The sequence below is a fragment of the Panthera onca genome, chromosome A2 (assembly GCF_046562875.1).
Source record: "Panthera onca isolate mPanOnc1 chromosome A2, mPanOnc1 haplotype 2, whole genome shotgun sequence".
NCBI classification, from domain to species: domain Eukaryota; kingdom Metazoa; phylum Chordata; class Mammalia; order Carnivora; family Felidae; genus Panthera; species Panthera onca.
The window spans coordinates 75579849-75594863 of record NC_138340.1 but is presented as its reverse complement, the minus strand read 5'-3'; the positions used below and the strand labels follow the sequence as shown (position 1 = coordinate 75594863).

Below are 15015 nucleotides of genomic sequence, written 5' to 3'. Positions count from 1 at the left end.
ACAGGTTTGAACACATCTGCCAGTCACGCGATTTGTGATCCTGTCACCAGCAGAGCGTCTTAAAACAAATGAGTCTGAATCTGCTGACTTGGAAGGAGAAATAACTTGGGCACCTTCACTGGCTGGGGCTCCCCAGGGGCCAGTGCCCCAAAGAACCCTAACTGGAACAAGGACTCTCTCAGGGAAAGAGTTAGAAATGTAGAATTGACCATGATTACATCAACGCTGAATTGAAGGCTCAGTTGTCATGCTGTCCCTTACCTTGTACTCAGATCTCAACAAATGAATGTCCACAGAGGCAAAAGTAGACTTGTGATTGTTTTTATTGTGCCTATTATGAAAAACATAACAAAACTCAGGTAGCAAAGATGGCAGCTTCCAGAAATGTAAAATAAAAGGCCTCCAGGAAGTTATCTGGATACAGAGCCCCAGGAGCTCTATGGAAGCTGCACGCCAAGTGTACTCAGAGGCGAGGGTGCTGCGCTGCTGACGAGCTGGCGGATGTGAAGGATAGAGACGTACTGAAGCCCCCGTGGATGCCCCCCGGCCCCATCCCCGAGTCATGGCAGAAATTGTTCTCCATGCCGAGTGACATTTCCTGTCTGCCTAGCTGTTTGTAAACCTGTTCTGCAATGATGACACATAGAAAAAGAAACATGTGAACTGAAATAACCCAAACGCAGAAAGAAAGCCCCGCTATATCTCCAGCAGACTCTTCTAGTGACAATAGCCAATGGAGAAAAGTGGACCCTTGGTGCCACCATGGGTTAGGAACTCTTCCCATTGTCACAGAGTGCTGGTCTCCCAAGCAGACAGATGGCGATGATGACGGTGTAGACCATGTTCTTGATGACAAGGAGGAGGTAGGTGTAGTAGGCAGAGGTGTTCACGAGCTGCACCTGTCGGGGGTCTAAAAGAAGCCATCGGTTAGTTTCACACATTTCTGATGTCCTGGGTTGGAGTGACTCTCTCACCAGTACAACTGGAGAGTAAGCATCTACACCACCATCACCACTAACACCACCCCCAAGACTACTCAGAATCCAGTTTGCCGACCAAGTCTGTAAAAAGCCTGTGAAATTCACTTAGAACATTCCAAAGTATTCTAAACGATGGTTGTGTTTGTAATTCATGAACCCAGGGGGGAAAAACCATTGGTGATAAATAGCTTTTAGCATTTCTTCATCCCCCGCATGTCCCTATGTAAGAATACTAGGCAATATCCATTAACCACAAACTAAATGTCTGTTGAGAACTTTGCCTAGAAAGCCTTAATCCTCTTTAATTTTGCAATAACATATGAGATTATTACTTTCATTCCCATTTTCTTATACTGAGGACAGGGAGAGGAGCAATTTGCCTGATTTCATGCAACTAGTAAGTACGAGAGGCCAGATTTCAATCTCAGCAAGCTGGTGTTTCAGGACGCATTCTCAGCTACTCTGTCATTCTGGATCTCTACATGCAATGAATACCCAAGACACCCAATGATTACGGATAAATGTAAAGTTGGATGATGATAAGGAGGATGATGACGAGTAGCCAGAGTCCAGGAGCCCCTTGATATTGGACGTGAGGACAAATCAGCAGGACTAGAGCCAATGGTCCTCATCATTTCCTTTGTGCATACGTGGGAAGAAAGGGCCAGGAACTACTACTTATACTTAGAATGTACTCACAGGTACTTATTATGTGGCTGCTAAATGAGATACCTGAAGCAAGACACTCCACATAGGGGGCCTTGTGTTTTCAATAACTGAGTTGGGTGTTACTTGTGTCATTTGTGGTTGGCTCAGAAAATGTAAATAAGCTAACCCTATTCCTGCAAATAAATAATTAAGACTGGGGTGTAAGTCTGGATTCCGGCACGCGAAGTCCTGCCATCCCACCCACCCCAGGTGTGCAGCCTGTCTCAGGGCCTTGGGTTTGGGATGTAGAGGAAGAATGAAACCTGAGTAAGTGTATGAAGTCTTGATTCATCTAGCCTGGGGCGAAGCCCGGATCTCGCTGTGTGGCATGATACAAGGGATGTAGTTAATCTCAGCTCCTTGTCCTCAGGGGCAAAATGGGAATGAAATACAGTGAGTGTTAAGAGAATTCAACAAAATGCACTGACAGTAACACGATGCCTTTTGTCCAAGAACCTCTCAGCATCATTTATTAAGTACCAGCAAGAATAGAGACTTAAAAAAAAAATCTAAAGCAACAGCATATTTTCCTCAGTTAGTAGAAACAAAGGCCACAGAAATGCATGAAGTGCGTTGTTAACAGACGTCAGAGCCCCTCACTGCACCCCTACTTTACAGGCCTCTCCTTCCCAAGCCAGCAGTTACTGTGTGAAGACGACTCCTGGGAAATGATGGACTGACTTAAATTACCACTCAGTCTATTTTGCAAGATCCTGCCATTGTGAGGCTTCTACCCGAAGCCAGAGACGTTCAAAAGTTAAGTTGATCCGGAGGAAACAATGCTATAGCCTAACATACAGGAAACAAGTACAAAACTTACCATTTTCATCTTTCAGAGAAACTTTTGTGTAGTTAACAGCAGCGAGCTCTAAAAGAAATGAGAGCAAGTATTATTCTGTTGTTCATATCCATTATTTGACTCGTGTCTGTACTGTGGATGGTTTGATGGATGGATAGATAGATGATAGAGAGATAGAGAGATAGATAGATAGATAATAGAGAGACAGATACACAGATAGGTAGATATACAGATAGATAGAATCTGTCAACAGATAAGAAAGAACCATTACAAATAGGAGCCCACAATTCCAGAAATGTTGCTCTGGTTCTTTGTAATTCTTTGTAGATCAATTCATATACTGTATTTCGGTGCAGGAAGATGTTGAAGTTCATGAATTTTTTTTTTCTTTCTTCCTCACAACTGGGGAGTAATGTCTAAGACTACATCTTGTTTTCCCTCTGTCCTCACAGCTCCCAGCACAGTGCCTGTGGCAAAGTAGGTGTTCTGTAAATACTTGTTGAATGGAAAAACATCCAGAAACAGTGGCAGCTGTAAAGTCCTGAGCACACGCCGCTCACGTGAAGCGTGGCCACCAAAACGATATCATCCAACCGGAGAATCCACAGCAGAATCTTACACATTGGAAGGAGGCTGGTGTAGGTCAATTTCCCATGTAAAAACGGAAGCAGCCTTACCTTTCCAAATCACACACACCCCGGTAACCGCAAGTCCCACACATGATTTTCTAGAGTGGAGGTGTTTGTGGGCATGACAACAAGGCTAATGAAAACCAGTACCCTTAGATGATTATTCCTGTGCCAGGCACTCTGTGAAAGTTCACGTGCGTTATCTCATCTGATCCTGGTGACACTGACATGAGCTGGATTTGGAGGACTCCATGTTATGCGCAAGGAAATAGGCTTTAGAGTCAATAAGTACTTTGCTGAGAATCATACCAGTGACGGGCAGAGCTGGCACTCAGGGTCGGTGGTGGGGGGTTAGGTGAGCTACAGCATGTGGAACGTCCCTTGTACAACAATCCATACAAATCAAACCTAAGTCCACCATCGTGGACTCTCATATATCTCTTCCGGATACCCTCATTACTTTTACCAACTGACCACTTATTACAGAAGCTCAGGATCTGGGTGTACTTTCTGCAGGGATAGGATGATAGGCAAGTCACATCGATAGCTGCCTGAATATATAAAACATGAGATGAGGGTTGTATTTATCTAGAGTGTAAAAACAAAACAATACAAAAACAAACAACCAAAATAAAAAACATCCAACATACATACAAAGACAAAATTCCTTAAAAAGTACATTGACCGTGGGGCACCTGGGTGGCTCTGTCGGTTAAGCGTTCGACTTTGAATCAGGTCATGGTCTCACATCTGTGAGGTCAAGCCCCACGTCAGGCGCTGTGCTGACAGCTCAGAACCTGGAACCTGCTTTGGATTCTGTGTCTCCCTCTGTCTCTGCCCCTCCCCCACTCACGCTCTGGGTCTCTCTGTCTCTCAAAAAATGAATAAACGTTAAAATTTTTTTTACAAAAATCATTGACCGGTGGATGCAGAGAGTCATGAGGTTGTTTTGATTTATCCTTTTTCTGTTCAAATGTGTCCTTGTCCCTACACACGTGGTTCAGGTGTGCAATTGTATGCCTTCCACACAATCTAATTTTGTCACTCTTAAAAAGATGGGTTTGAGGTATAAACTGTCAGGTAAATCCCAAGAAGGAAACTGTTAGTATAATTACGTTAAATGTTAAAATATTCTCAAAAGCTGACTTTAAAATGCCTTAAATGTCTTTCTTTTCCATACAGTGGCTTTGGTCACCATACTTCACATCTGGAACTAGTATAGCACTACATGAGAACTAACTGGAATTCCAACAAAAACTTTAAAAACGATAAATAAAAATCTCTTATCATTGTGCATTGGTGAGCTACCTCACTTTGTCTCCATCTGATTCAGAAATGTCCAGCGTCTGTGCAGGACCTGGCGTCAGGTGGAAAGGGTACTGGTGTGATGTGTGCCCGAGGCTCCATACCTTTAGTGTTACAGCAGGAGCACTCGGTAAGGTCCCTCTTCTACTGGGGGTTCGAGGGCTCTCTTCCTCTGATGACGTGTCTAAAATACCTAGTCCCCAGGCTTTAAACTGTGACCAACAGGATCCTTTGCACTGTGATCTAAGAAGGCTTCCGTAACCTGGTGGTGACAGGCTTGAGCAGAAGACAGGGTAGACATACACCCTCTGGACAGGCTAGCATAGGACAGAAAGGATCAGCAGAAGGTTGTACACTGAGAGAATCCCAAAAAGTTTGCAAGGTTTTCCTTCAGGCGTCTATTACTTGCCCACTAAAATAGGAGCCTTGGTCCCTGGAGATCACAGAAGATGTGCCCCAAGGGGGAAACCCACTTTTTAAAAGTGTCCTCGCCACAGGGAGGGCATCAGCCTCTCGGCAGGGAAAGGCTTCAACCCTTCCAGAAATGTACAAACAATAACCGGGGCGTGTTGACAGCCCCGTGTTGACAGTGGCAGTGGCATGAAGTCGGGCTGCAGGTGTTCAAGGGGTCCCCAGGGAGGAGGTCTGAAGCTTCTGGAACAAAAAACAATTTTTCCAGGATTATGCACCTAGCAGGTTAGACACTCGGGGTAAGTCATTTTGTACTATTATTTAATCCTTACCACTGATGCCTGTTTATAATTTGAGTCATCTTAAATGCCTCATGGTGGGTGAAAGAGTGAAAAAACAAAACTAAAAAAAAAAAAAAACCACAAGAAAAACAGGGTTTTTCAGGGAGTCAGAAAGAACCAAGTGACCGTCTTGGTTTTCCCTCAACTCCAACTCTTTCTTGAATACACTGCCAGTTTGTTCACCTTGATTTCTCGGATTCAGAAGCACACCGGTGCCATGGTACAAGGTCATTAGGACAGCAAGTCTGGCATGAGAGGCCATCTTTTTTTTTTTTTTTTGGAGAACCAGAATGGACTTTATCTACAAGTGCCACAATCTTATAAATACACTGTAAAGAAAACTTAGTATGAATATTTATTTGACAATGCTCCCCGTTAACATATCAAATAAGCCAAATTAGTTTAACAAATCCTTTGGAATGTTCCAGGTTAAAGAGACTTAAGCAGATCAAAACTCCAAAGAAAACAAGCAAAAAACCACAAAATCCTTAGCCCTTTGGACAGAGAAAAAACCAAAATCTAATGCTGTATCAGCTTACTTTTGCTTTGTTTTGTTTTGTTTTGTTTGTTTTGTTTTTGTTTTTGTTTTGTATTGTTTTGTTGTTTATTTGTTTGAGAGAGAGAGAGCAGGAGCAGGGGAGGGGCAGAGAGAAGGAGAGAGAGAGAGAATCCCAAGCAGGCTCCACCCTGCCAGCCTGGAGCCCAATTTGAGGCTAGAACCCAGAACCCTAAGACCATGACCTGAGCCAAAACCAAGAGTAGTCTTTTAACTGACTGAGCCACCCAGGTGCCCCGGGATCAGCTTACTTTTGCTTTGAAAATTCTTCATGCCAATATTAGTCCTGACCACACATAACATTCCTTTCCAAATATCCCATGTTTGCAAATCTTTACTACTTTCTTTTTTACATTCAGAACTTGTCTTGATTTACCTTATTTATTTATTTATTTATCTATCTATCTATCTATCTATTTATTTGTGTTTATTTATTTTTGAGAGAGAGAAAGAGCACAGCCCAGGAGGGGCAGAAAGGTGTGGGGACAGAGGATCCCAAGCAGGCTCCGTGCTGACAGAAGAAAGCCCAATGTAGGGCTTGAACTCACCGACCCTGAGATCATGACCTGAGCCGAAGTCTGATGCTGACCCAGCTGACCCACGCAGGCGCCCTCTGAATTTACCCTCTTTAAATGAGCCTCCCTTTAGAGAAAATTCCTTTCTTTCTTTTTCTTTCTTTCTTTCTTTCTTTCTTTCTTTCTTTTCTCAAAAAATACAACTCCATGCATCAGACTTTTCCTTACTAAAAATACACATCTTATGTTCTTTGCATTCTGGGTTGTTTCCCTTATTATTTCCAGTAGTCTTCATTAAATTTATCAGAATTCTTAACTCTTAGAAACCTTCATTTTTAACAAAAGTTAATAAGGAAGCAGTTGTGAACTGTCAAACAGCATCCTTTGGAGTGGCGAACTTGTGAATACATTTCATAATTTCTAGAAACATCTGCTTCCTTATAAAACAATCTTTCAGTAAAGCACAAAGTACATTTACAAGCAGGCCCAAAAGTATCTTCAGTTTCTCTGCATTAAGAAAACCAAAAAGAGATAAACCTATGTTCCTTAATTAATAATTTCCTATTTATGGGGCATCTGGGTGACTCAGCCAGTTGAGCGTCCAGCTCTTGACTTTGACTCGGGTCATGATAGTTCCTGGGTTTCAGCTCTGTGCTGGCAGTGCAGAGCCTGCTTGGGATTCTCTCTCTCCCTCTCTCTCTCTCTCTCTCTCTCTGTCTCTCTTCCCCTCCCCTGCTCACGTGCTCTGTCTCTCTCTCTCTCCAAATAAATGGATAAACTTCAAAAAAAAGAAATAAAAAATAATTTCCTATTTCTTTCAAGTTTTTATTTATTTTTAAGAGAGAGACACAGAGACACAGTATGAGCAGGGGGGACAGAGGCAGAGAGAGAGGGAGACACAGAATCCGAAGCAGGCTTCAGGCTGTGTGCCATCAGCACAGAACCTGCTGCGGGGCTCGAACTAATGAGGCGTGAGATCATGACCTGAGCCAAAGTCAGACGCTAAACCCACTGAGCCACCCAGATGCCCTAATAATTGACTATTTTATCACACTTGGAAATGCTCTAGATATTTAATGAATTTAACGTAATTTAACAGGTGACCTCACTCAGCAACACTTTAAGGTTTTAGTTCCCCCAAAGCTTTGGGAAACTACCACTTTATCTAAAATTTTTTATTTTATTTATATCTATTCAATTTACTCGTTCCTAAAAGTTGAGCTGAAATTACCCATAAAAATTTTATGAGACGTGGGAAGGGATGGGTTAAATAGGCGATGGGAATAAGGAGTGCCCTCGTCCTAATGAGCACAGGGTGACCTATGAAGTGCTGAATCGCTGGATTGTACTCCTGAAACTAGAGCCACACTGCATGCCAACTAACTGAAATGAAAATAAAAATACTAAAAAGCAAACAAACAAACAAACAAAAACGTATGAAACATCAAAGTCTGTCATTCTCCCAAGCTGTTTTTTTTAAACATTTTGTAACTGAGATCCCATCTACTTATTTGAATTTTAGTAAACCCAGGCACATGAAAATTCTAATTAATTTTCGTGCTGACAATTCTAAAAAGAGGTCTGCTTTGCTTAAACAACAACCAGACATAGGCCCGACGTGAAGTTGAAACGCGCATGGGATAGTTTCTCCCTTTCTGAGAGGTCTAGAATGCCCAGTCCTCACAAGTGTTTGTCTAAAAACCAAAGAAATATAGAGCTCTTTATAAACCAATTTTGACAATGTCTCCAGAGAGAAAAATATCTCACATTGACGACGTGTATTTGTGGACACACAGATCGCTGCAAAGACCCTGGAGTCACTGACATTTACGGAGACATTTATGGAGAAAGTGTTAAGGTTTGTATGTGTCCCTGGAATTACGAAGGACACTGAGCCAGGGTTTAGGCACAGGAGCCCTTTAGCAGTTTGTATTTTAAATTTTTTTTTTCAACGTTTTTTATTTATTTTTGGGACAGAGAGAGACAGAGCATGAACGGGGGAGGGGCAGAGAGAGAGGGAGACACAGAATCTGAAACAGGCTCCAGGCTCCGAGCCATCAGCCCAGAGCCTGACGCGGGGCTCGAACTCACAGACCGCGAGATCGTGACCTGGCTGAAGTCGGACGCTTAACCGACTGCGCCACCCAGGCGCCCCGAGCAGTTTGTATTTTAAAAAGACCTCTTTCCCTTAGTTTCCCTCAGTCCCAGGCACTTGTGGGCTGTGTTTACATTTCATGGACTTGATCAGATGGATCACTTTGAGGACAGAGAAAGAATGCAGGTTCCTGCAAGAAGGACTTTGCTTTCCTAAAGCCAACCATCTATAAGCCCTTTTCTAGAACTAGGAGAAGTGTGGGGTTGGGTGAAGGGACAGGGGAACTCTGGATTGACCCAAGAGCTGCGTTTCTAGTTCTGTTCGCATTTGTCAGGACAACTGCTCTCAGTGTCTCAGACTTGGCTGTTACTGCGTTCAGGACACAAGACTCCGTGTGCACCACCAACAATTCTCTTGGAACCTTGCTGACTTTTCTAGCAGGGGAAGTGCAGTCTGAAAGGTTGGGGGCTTGGCTCCAGGCACACCTTTCTGCCAGCCCAGCTGGGCTCTCGCCAAATAGGCCAGTTCCACAGGGTTCCAGATAAACATGCCGGCTCAACCGGGCTCTGGGCATAACCCTTGCAGCCCAAGCTGACCTGTCCTGGAAAGGAAGGCCCATTAGATCAGCAGCCCGAAGGCAAAGAGAGGGGAGCTTCGAACCAAGAGGAACTCACCTGCAGCCCTTGAAACCGGTGAGGAGGACAGTGAACTCAAAGGGCTCACAGTGACCACCCCTGTGTTTTGCCTTGTCTCCGAATGCCCCTGTGGGTCTACTTCGGATCCTCTTGCCTCCACCACAGCTGTTAAAGAACAAAAAGTCAACCAAGTAAATGTTAAAGATCCAGGAGCTGTATTCGTCAATCAATGTGTGAATCAGCATCTGATCTAGCACTTAGACCGGAGCTCCAAAGGAGGACAGGAAAGGAATATTTTAACAATAGACAGGGGGTGGAAAAAAGAAGATTATTAGCAAGGAGTCCACTGATTTAGGCAAGGTCACCTTCATGGGGAAGGAAGGGGTCAATTAGGAAAGTACCTGGTGCTGGCTAGGAAATTCCCTAGGTGACAGGTTAAAGGTTACTCTTCTGGGGGTTGCAATTGCACTGGGATTAGGTATTAAGTCTTGGTGGAGTGACTCAAGCTTTTAAGTTAAGTGTTGCCATTTTGGGACTACAGGTTTTGTTGTTTGTTTATTTGTTTAACACTCCCAGAGGACAAAGGACAAAGACTTACCTCAGAAATATAGCAAAGCTCTTCACATGTCTTGCTATGTGTTTGTTCCCCGCTGCTTAAAAAGTGCTTGTTAACCACAGAGCAAGTACAAACTGGTTCCTTCTTATGGGCCCTCTGGGGCCCTGGTCTTTTATGTTAATGTTCAGGACTTGACTTCTGAGTCTAGAGAGTTCCTGGCTCACAGACGAGCCAGGGCACATTCAGCTCTGCCCCCATTGTCAAATATGACCAGCCTCTGCACAATGGGGCTCCTTCAGGACACCACGTCTGAATCACCAGGGACCCTGGGTGATTAGGCAAAGTGTATTCGCCCTACTGTAGTGATCCTCCTGGGGACAGTGGTCCGTCCCGCCTCCCTTCCAGGCCTGGCGCACGCTCGGACGGCAGGAAGTGTTTGCTGGGCAGCATTTCCCAGGGGTAGAAATACATCCATTGTGGACAATGGGAGAATGTTTGTACACGTAACCTCACCCCTCTCCAGTTACCAAATTTCACCTTACAGTCTTATATAAAATTCAAATCTGGAACACCCAAGACCATAATAAAAACTCAGCAGCCAAATCACCATTTTTACTTGAACTACAATCCAGCTCTATCAAAGGAGCAGCATTTTGTCACCTGTAACTGTTTAAAGGTGATACTTTGAGTAGACCAGATTGAGGCGAGAGGAAGTTTGACTGTTGAGTAGAACTTCCCTAAAGATGTGAAATTTTTCTTATTTCCATATCAATAAGATCATCAAAAACACACTCTCTTTTTGAGCACTTATTGTATGCAAGGTTGCTAGGTGTTTTCATATGTATTCTCTCATTTAATCCATACAGTGGTGCTAAAAAACGTCACTGTGACCTTCATATTTTGCATGATGAAACTGAGGCAGCAAAGGCTAAGTGAGTTTTTCTTTTTCTTTTTCTTTATATCTTCCAAAGCCCATCATATTTAACTCTGTGGGGAAATATTTGGACTTTTATGCTACCATTAAAAGTAAAATATTTAGGGGCACCTGGGTGGCTCCGTCGGTTGAGTGTCCGACTTCAGCTCAGGTCATGATCTCACGGTTCATGAGTTCGAGCCCCACGTTGGGCTCTGTGCTGACATCTCAGAGCCTGGAGCCTCTTCAAATTTCTGTGTCTCCCTCACTCTCTGCCCCTCCCCGCCCCTCAGTCTCGGGCTCTCTCTCTCTCAAAAATAAATAAACATTAAGTTTGGTTTTCTTAAAAAAAAAAGGAAAAAAGTAAAACTTTCAGAAAAGATTTCTTTTTCCCTGTTTTCCATTAATTCTTGACAGGTAGGTGTGGTATTCCCTTTGAAACAAAGGATTCAGGGAGGTTATATTCATGTGTACATGTCCATACCTTTGTTTATTGAAGGAAACAGAATCTCTTGTTCAAACCTTCTTTTATTCTTCTCCTGTTTAACGATACATTTGTGTTCTTTGCCCATTGACTCTTCCCTTACGGTCAGCCAGGTGTATTTCATGTATGTGTCCTGAGTCTTCATGGTGTTTCCCTGCTGGGACGTCAGACTTGTTTTGCCATTCTGTTCTTTCCAATCTATCTCGATAACATCAGGGAAAAAATCCTCAAGAAGAGAAAGATATGTTCCAACCTTATGGAGTTGTACTTCAGCAATTGAAGGAAGAAAAATTGTGGGCTTGGGGGAAGTGTCTTCATCAGGATTTTTATCTGTGGGAGAAAATAGAATAGCAACGAAAACGTTATTAGGGAAATGGAAACATTGTGTGGTTGGAACCACCTAGCACATAGTTAAAAGGAAGGAAAAGTTGCCATAGAGTTAGTGCTTACCATGACCTTTAAACCACAGTGGGTTCTGAGTTGCTTCTTTTGTTACTTTCCATGGGAAAAGGGGTTCAAGAGCTTATGTAAGTTGCCCAAAGTCACAGCTATTAAGGTCACCACATGGGTTAAAATGTGGAATTTTTTGAGACAATACATGGTCACTTGTTGGAAAAGGAATCTATTTCCACCCATACTTGACAATGTATCAAGTTGACCATTTAGCTTCAAATAAGAATCCCATGCCCACTTCTGATGCTGGAGTCCTTCTGCTTGATTTCTGATTTTATAGAACATCTCACTCTCACATCTAAACTATGCCAGGATTTTGAGTAGGACAACATTTAAAGCTGCACCTCCAAAATATTTACAATGCCTTGAATTTAAGTTTTTTTAAATGATTATTTATTTTTGAGACAGAGAGAGACAGAGCACGAGCAGAGGAGGAGCAGAGAGAGAGGGAGACACAGAATCTGAAACAGGCTCCAAGCTCTGAGCTGTCAGCACAGACAAATCGCAGGGCTCAAACCCACAAACTGTGAGATCATGACCTGAGCCAAAGTCAGGTGCTTAATCCACTGAGCCACCCAGGCACCCCTACAAGTGCCTTGAATTTGGAAGCAATGTGGCAATATTTCCAAAACTGCTACTTAAAATTTATTGATTATTTTCAGAAATGCTCTTATATGAACCTTATAGTGCAAGTAATGCACTAGTCAGAATTTTGTTTTGCTTTAGAAAATGTTCACTCAAAGCACATTTTATATCGGAAATTCATTTGATGTTGACACGTGACTAAGAAGACACCGTACTTTGATGCTTAGCATCTCCCCCAAATTTGGATCTGCCCTACACGCCTGCTGAGCTTGTGTTTGTACCCATAATTTTCTTTGATTTTGTCAGCTGAATAAAGTCGTATGTAACTGGCATAATGTTAACAGAGTATCTCGCACACATAATGTGAAAATATGTAATGAAACATCATAGTTGTCAAGGGCATGTCACTTGAGGGCTGGAATGTTCCTTGCTTATACATTGATTGTTAATTAATCATTGAAATGATAAAGACTAGAACCCTTCCAGTTTGATTTCCAACTGAAACACAAATGTTAACACATTTTCTCTTTGGGCTAGTTTGGAGTTAGAATAATAATTTTGTGGACAATTTCCGAAGAAAAGAAGAATTTTATTTCTTCCTTGAGAAAAAAAGGAAAAATATTCTTGAAAATTTCTGCGAATGCTACAAACCTCCTGATTTTTATACAAAATCAGTAAGCAAACAATGAGTTTTTTATTCATGCTATACATAGAATTAGATCATAATGTGGTTGTTTTAAACTTGTACATCTTACTTGTGCTGCAAATATATATATTTTATTGATTATAATAGTAAGAAAGTCTACATTTCTCCAACCATGTATGTTGTTTTTAATTTTAAAAGTTTGTTATATTAGAGAAGACTAATTTTTCAAAGTACATGATATTTACATCATTTTTGCCTCTAGTCAATACACTAAAGAATCAGGTTTTCATCTTAGGAACTTGGTTTTTTATAGGATTACTTCTGATTCATCATTGTAAAGAACCTGAAAATCAAAGATGAATATGGAAAATTTCTGGATGGAAAAATACGATGCTTATCTCCTGTCCTTTTTCCTCAGCTAGATCCTGAAGTTTCATTCTTTTCCGGATAGAAGGAATCTTGAACTTCCATAATTTTCTCACCTGAGCATTAAATAGTATACTTGATTATATAAGATTAGTGCCTATATGTTGGGTAATTATATTACATGCTTTTTCTTTCAATATTCTTTTTAAGCTTACTAACAGTTTTTTTTTTATGGCCACAATCATCTTATTGATGCATAAAATAGAAACCAGTTTACAAAATAAATAAGTTTGTCCAGTGCATTTGTGCACATTCAAAGTTAAAAAAATTTTGGGTGTAAATTGTCTGAGTTGTATCTATTTTATTGATATGAAGCAGTATGAATTCTATATAAATTAACCAAATACAACCACATTTTCAATTAAGTGTGGTATTTCAAACCTGCATATTCATATTGACTCCAAATTTCTCATTTTATTCAACTATATTTCTTTTATTAAATAATTATTTAAAGCTATTTCATATGTAAATATGAATTTCAAATTTATGACATTTCTAAGTGCATTTAAAAGCCTTACGTCTATCTATAACTATGTTTCTATGTACATTGTAACTATATTTTCAACCTTTGTTTTTCTACTATTATAAGCATGAAGCCCAAACCTGTTGAAGTTAGAGGTAATATAAATTAAGATAAATAAGTTTTAAAGTACATAGAAGAACTACAAAAATACAATCTTAATTTCATTTTTGTGGCCCAGTGAGGGACAAATCCAGTAAACAGGTACAAATCCCTCTAAATTCAAGTTATTTGTCTATCAGTGGACAGCAAGGGAACTTCCCATTGGAGCAGTTACAAGTACAGCTGACTCCTCTGGAGAATTTCTGCTTTGTCAGTATGATTGGCTACAGACCACCCGCCATAGTGGATACAATTCTCCCATTAGGTGTGAAAAGGGGGAACTTCTACCAGCACCTATTATATTTTGCGTGATGTGCCATGTAATTTATCCCCAGTCTCATTTAATTCTCATGTGACTCCTGCTGAATGCCTCCTGTTAGCCCACCTGATGGATGAGGAAACTGAGGGCAGAGAATAATCGCCAAATTCACATAAGCAGTACGTGGTAGAGATAGGGCTCCAGGTCAGCCTGGGGCAAATCCTGGGCTCTCTGACTATACCCTTTCACTGTCAGGAAAGGAAATGTGTCAACTCACAAAGCATATCTGTCATGATCTATTTCATTCTTGGACCAAACCCTTTCATGACAGTTACACACAATGTACACGAACACTTTATACAACGCAAAGTCTGATCCTATTACAATATTTGCACAATGTTGTCTATGCTGACCTTTGCTGTGAGGATTGATACTAAAATCTCTCCTAAGATTTCCACCACCAAACATGCTATGGAAGTGAGAAAGTATATTATTATCATTATCATGATTATTAGCAATTTCTTTAGATGAATTGTGTACTCCAACATGACATTTTAATCGCATGGGACCACATCTTTCTTACTAATGGGAATACAGTACTCGAGGTAATGATTGGGTCTAGGTAAATCAAGCATGGAGACTCATTCCTTCGTTTGCACCCCACTTTGCTCTACTATGTCTCGATTCACTCAGCCATCATCACTGGAATGTGCCTTTGACACACCAGTTAATAGGCAATCACTTGTCTTATCCACTGCATTTCCAGTGTTAAGAAAGTCAAAGGAACATTGGCTAAAGCCTAGTAACATGGGGTCAGTTCATGGAACTGCTTCACCTGTGTGGTCCAAAGCAAATTCCAAGCTTTCACCAGAAATTTCTACCTCAAACCGCCTTCCTTCTAATCATGCCCCAAATTTGGCTTGAATCTCCTACAGTGGGCCTTCCAGACAAATGACTACATCAATGGTCGGTTACCCACTCCTCCAAGCCTCCTATTGTCACGTTAGATCCCTAGACTATCACCTGCCTGACCTTGTCTGCTGAAGGTCACCATCTGTGAATGACATTAAATGTCACTGTGCCCATAGTAATGATGC

At 41.6% G+C, this 15015-nt stretch overlaps 1 protein-coding gene across 1 annotated transcript in view; it reads right to left on the bottom strand.

Moving 5' to 3' along the window:
- Positions 1–305: 305 nt before the first annotated feature.
- The window catches only part of LOC132674570 (uncharacterized), a 31801-nt gene continuing 17091 nt past the window's right edge, over positions 306–15015 (bottom strand). The window contains exons 4-7 of the mRNA XM_078442579.2: positions 10928–11257; positions 9014–9139; positions 2509–2556; positions 306–910 (exon numbers count right to left, since the gene is read on the bottom strand). Coding sequence (XP_078298705.2) covers positions 768–910; positions 2509–2556; positions 9014–9139; positions 10928–11257 — 647 coding nt within the window. The 3' untranslated portion in view covers positions 306–767. The remainder of the gene's footprint in view (positions 911–2508; positions 2557–9013; positions 9140–10927; positions 11258–15015) is intronic.